The sequence below is a fragment of the Chenopodium album genome, chromosome 18, assembly GCF_948465745.1.
Source record: "Chenopodium album chromosome 18, dcCheAlbu1.1, whole genome shotgun sequence".
Lineage (NCBI taxonomy): Eukaryota > Viridiplantae > Streptophyta > Magnoliopsida > Caryophyllales > Amaranthaceae > Chenopodium > Chenopodium album.
Genome location: NC_137851.1, coordinates 49104537 through 49108191, shown reverse-complemented (window position 1 = coordinate 49108191; position 3655 = coordinate 49104537). Strand labels below are relative to the sequence as shown.

Sequence of the window (3655 nt, the reverse complement as noted above, 5' to 3'; positions counted from 1 at the left end):
ATACTTTTTGTTTTATTTTGTTTTTCCTCTAGGGTACCTCGTTTTCTGGACCTCGGTATGAGGATGGGAGGATTTGCTCTTGGTGGATGGTTGATGTTGGTGAAGATCATCAGGTTTCATCTCAGCTTCTTTATTCAATGCATATTGGTTAATGTATACTGACTAGCTTGGAGTGTTTCCCTCCCTTTTTCATTTTCGAAGCAAGGCTTTCCATTCGTCTTCCTAGATTAGATAAAGCTGGAGGCTTTCCTGCTTTTAGGAGGGGGGTTGTGTGTGTGTGGGGGGGGGGGGGGGGGGGGGGGACCACAGTATAATAGAAGCCTCAAATTTGTGGTTGGAACTATAAGGTTAGGACAAACCACAACATAACAGAAGGACAAGGTTAGGACAAACCACAATATAACAGAAGCCTCAAACTTATGGTTCCTTGGAACTAGGATCTCAGTTGAGCTTATTGAGATCAGGATCATGAAATTGTAGCCTTAATTTTATTGTATTTCAAAACCGAGCCTTGAAACAGGGGTGGCATCAGGAAATGTTGAGAAATTCTCCTTCAAATATTTAGCTGCATCGTCTCAAGTCTCAACCCTTTGTAATCAAATATATTACATAATTTTATTGAGCAGGCTTTAAAATAGTTGGATCTTTCCTTCATTCCAGTATATTTCCCATCACTTAATCTTAATGAAGGTTTTATGGTTAAACCAATTACAATCCCCGACTATTGTAAGAAAGGAGGGAGTATATCTCTGGATGGAAGGAGTGTATGTTTGCACTGAAGGAAATTTTTTTTGTTTTTGGACTGTAATTGAAAGCCAACGAATTTTATTTATTTTTTGTTGTTGTTAGGCTTGTTTTATTTCTTTTATTTGGTTCTAAACATGAACCAAGTATAGAACAAGCGAAGGTGTTCTGTGTTGGCACGGACTGTATATATGTTATCTGTAACCATCATCTGAAATCTGAATATCCCTGCTAAATTTTATTGACGCAGCTCATGTGCAACTACTATACATTAAGACAGGATGGTTCACGGACATTTATCAGACACTGGAATCTTCAGGTACAGAGAAGATTTCCCTTCTGTTTATTCAAGAAACGAATGAGAATTAGTTTGCAGATTAGTACAGAGTTATATAATTCTTTTGAATAACATTTACAGGGATCATTGGATGGGAAGCACTGGACAAATCTACGGGAACACAACAATGACCAGAAAATTTGCAAGCCTGGCCAGTTTGCATCATGGCCTGTGACTGGTCCCCAAGCTCTGCTTCCCTTCAGATTCTTTAGGGTATTCTTGACTGGCCCCACCACCGATCCCACAGAATCGTGGAAATTTTGCATTTGCTTCCTCGAACTTTATGGCTACTTCCGCTAGTTTTAACTGTTTTAGGATTCGTAGGATATAGTCATGCATCTCACCAAGTAATGCTTTACGACGTTGTCTTGTGTATTATTGATAGTGCCCAGCTTGAAATTTTTTCTGCTTACATGCCGTTGTGTGAAGTATGGAATAATTATCAACCACTTTCACTCTTATTAAGCTTTGAGGGTCTTAAGAGAAGGTGCAAGGGCATTGTTGCCTTTGTTAGGATGTTAGATATCTCATGTCCTATGTATCATGTTTAAAGACTCTTATAGCATGTTTAAAGACTTATAGCATGACAAATTTTTCTAATAACAGTGTCAACCTGCACCTATTTTCGTGCCATTTTGCTTGTGGAATTTTTCGTGCCATTTTGCTAGTGGAATTAATGTAATAAAGTAGCATTATTGTTGCATATTTCTATGATTATAGAGTGTTGTAACGGATGTGAGAAAGAACAAATAAGGAGTGCAAAATACATAAATAACACAGATTTACGTGGTTCACCAATAATGAGTTGGCTACGTCTACCGGCAGGCGAGAGGAAAAACTTAATTGATCTTGAGGAAATGCTAGATTACAGATTAATAATAATATCATAGTGGTTAATTACTGGCTTGGAAATAACCTAAGGGCATTCATAATAACCCCTACACTAGGAAAGAAAGGCTTTAATTAAGGAATAAAGCACATAAACAAACTTGCCAAAATCAGCCAAAACTAGGGGTGTTAAAAAAAACCCGACCTGACTACCCGATGACTCGCAAAAAACCCGATGGCTAATTACCATTTTTTCCTATTTTTTCGGGACAATTACCCGACTCGACAAAATAGCCAATTCGCGGGTCGAGTCATGGGCCGCAGTTTAGTTTTCGCGGGTACCCAAGTACCCAATAATAAATTAATAACAAGGGGAAAAAAAATTCCTCCCTCAATTGAGCTGAGCCAGCCCACTTACTCACTTAGGGTTTTATGTTTTTCACTCCCTCAGAAAAAAGCGCAGCCTATGTTCTATCACTTTCACGGATTCCTTAGTTCAATCTTAGTTTCGTTAGATTCCATCGCCTTCAATCCTTCTTCCTCTTTCTATCTCTCCTTCTCCTCTCTCTCTTATTCATTGAGAATATGGCTAGTTCACACACATTCCAAATAAGTAAATTAATAGCCAACATCAAGAGAATAAGGCACAACTTGTAAGAGAAATTAAAGCCTTCAACAAGTGAATCGAACCACGACGACCGAGAGATCTCTTTGTTGAATCGAACCACGACGACCGAGAGATCTCCCACCGCAGCGGCTGAAAGTCCTCCACGGTAAGCAGACGCGATGGACAGGAAGCAGCGTTGATAGGGTCCTAGTTCAAATTGGACTTGAAATCTGTTGTTCAATTGTAGTTGATAATGGTGTTTTGCCTGCTTTAAACTGTTAAGTATTATAAACATGCTTTATTTTTATTTTTTTTTTATTTTATTTTTTTGGATTATAGGTTAGGTTAATAGGTTTTTTTTTTTTTTTTAGAGACAATGTGTGATACGAGTAGTTAATAATTATTGTTTGTAGTAGAAAATTTAATTCAATAATTTTGCTTTTTTTAATACTCGTTAAAAAGGAGTAAGTTAGTATACCCAGGTACTTTATGTCCCGACCTGAAAAAATCGGTACCCGATCTTCTCGAGTCGGGACATGGGCCGAAGTTCAAACTACCCGAAGATTCGGGTACCCGATTTTCTCGAGTCGGGACATGGGCCGAAGTACAAACTACCCGAAGATTCGGGTACCCGAATATGAACACCTCTAGGCATGGGTGTGTCACACAGAGCATAGGGCATGGGCGTGCCTTGGATCTGAAGCAAAGCAGTAGCTTGAAAACAAAACGACACAGGTGTGTCAGTGCGAGTGCTCATCTTCTCCGTTGAGGCACGCCCATGTCTCCCTAAGGGCATGGGCTTGTCTCGTTGCATCTTCCCAGCTTTGCGACTTCTCCGTCGAGGCACGCCCATGTCGACCTAAGACATGGCCTTGTCTTGCTGCAACTTCCCAACTTTGCGACACAAGCTTCCTAACTCCCGAATTTCCTAGCTCCCGATTCAAGACACTATTTCTTACAAATCTACACCTTGACTTGAATCCTCCTCACAAATTACAGATAACCAGATGCATTGATCATGCAATCAGATTTGTTCCGAAAGATAACCAGACCATATTTACTAGATTTGCCCTATAGGACACTAGATTAGCTTCGTAGAGCTCTAGATTAGCCCTTAAGGGCTACTAACAACCTCGAAC

At 39.7% G+C, this 3655-nt stretch overlaps 1 protein-coding gene across 1 annotated transcript in view; it reads left to right on the top strand.

Moving 5' to 3' along the window:
* LOC145592487 (BTB/POZ domain-containing protein At2g30600-like) overlaps positions 1–1714 on the top strand; it is an 8957-nt gene extending 7243 nt beyond the window's left edge. Inside the window, exons 11-13 of the mRNA XM_081648956.1 lie at positions 33–113; positions 995–1063; positions 1163–1714. Of these exons, the coding sequence (XP_081505082.1) occupies positions 33–113; positions 995–1063; positions 1163–1381 (369 nt within the window). The 3' untranslated portion in view covers positions 1382–1714. The remainder of the gene's footprint in view (positions 1–32; positions 114–994; positions 1064–1162) is intronic.
* Positions 1715–3655: the final 1941 nt, after the last annotated feature.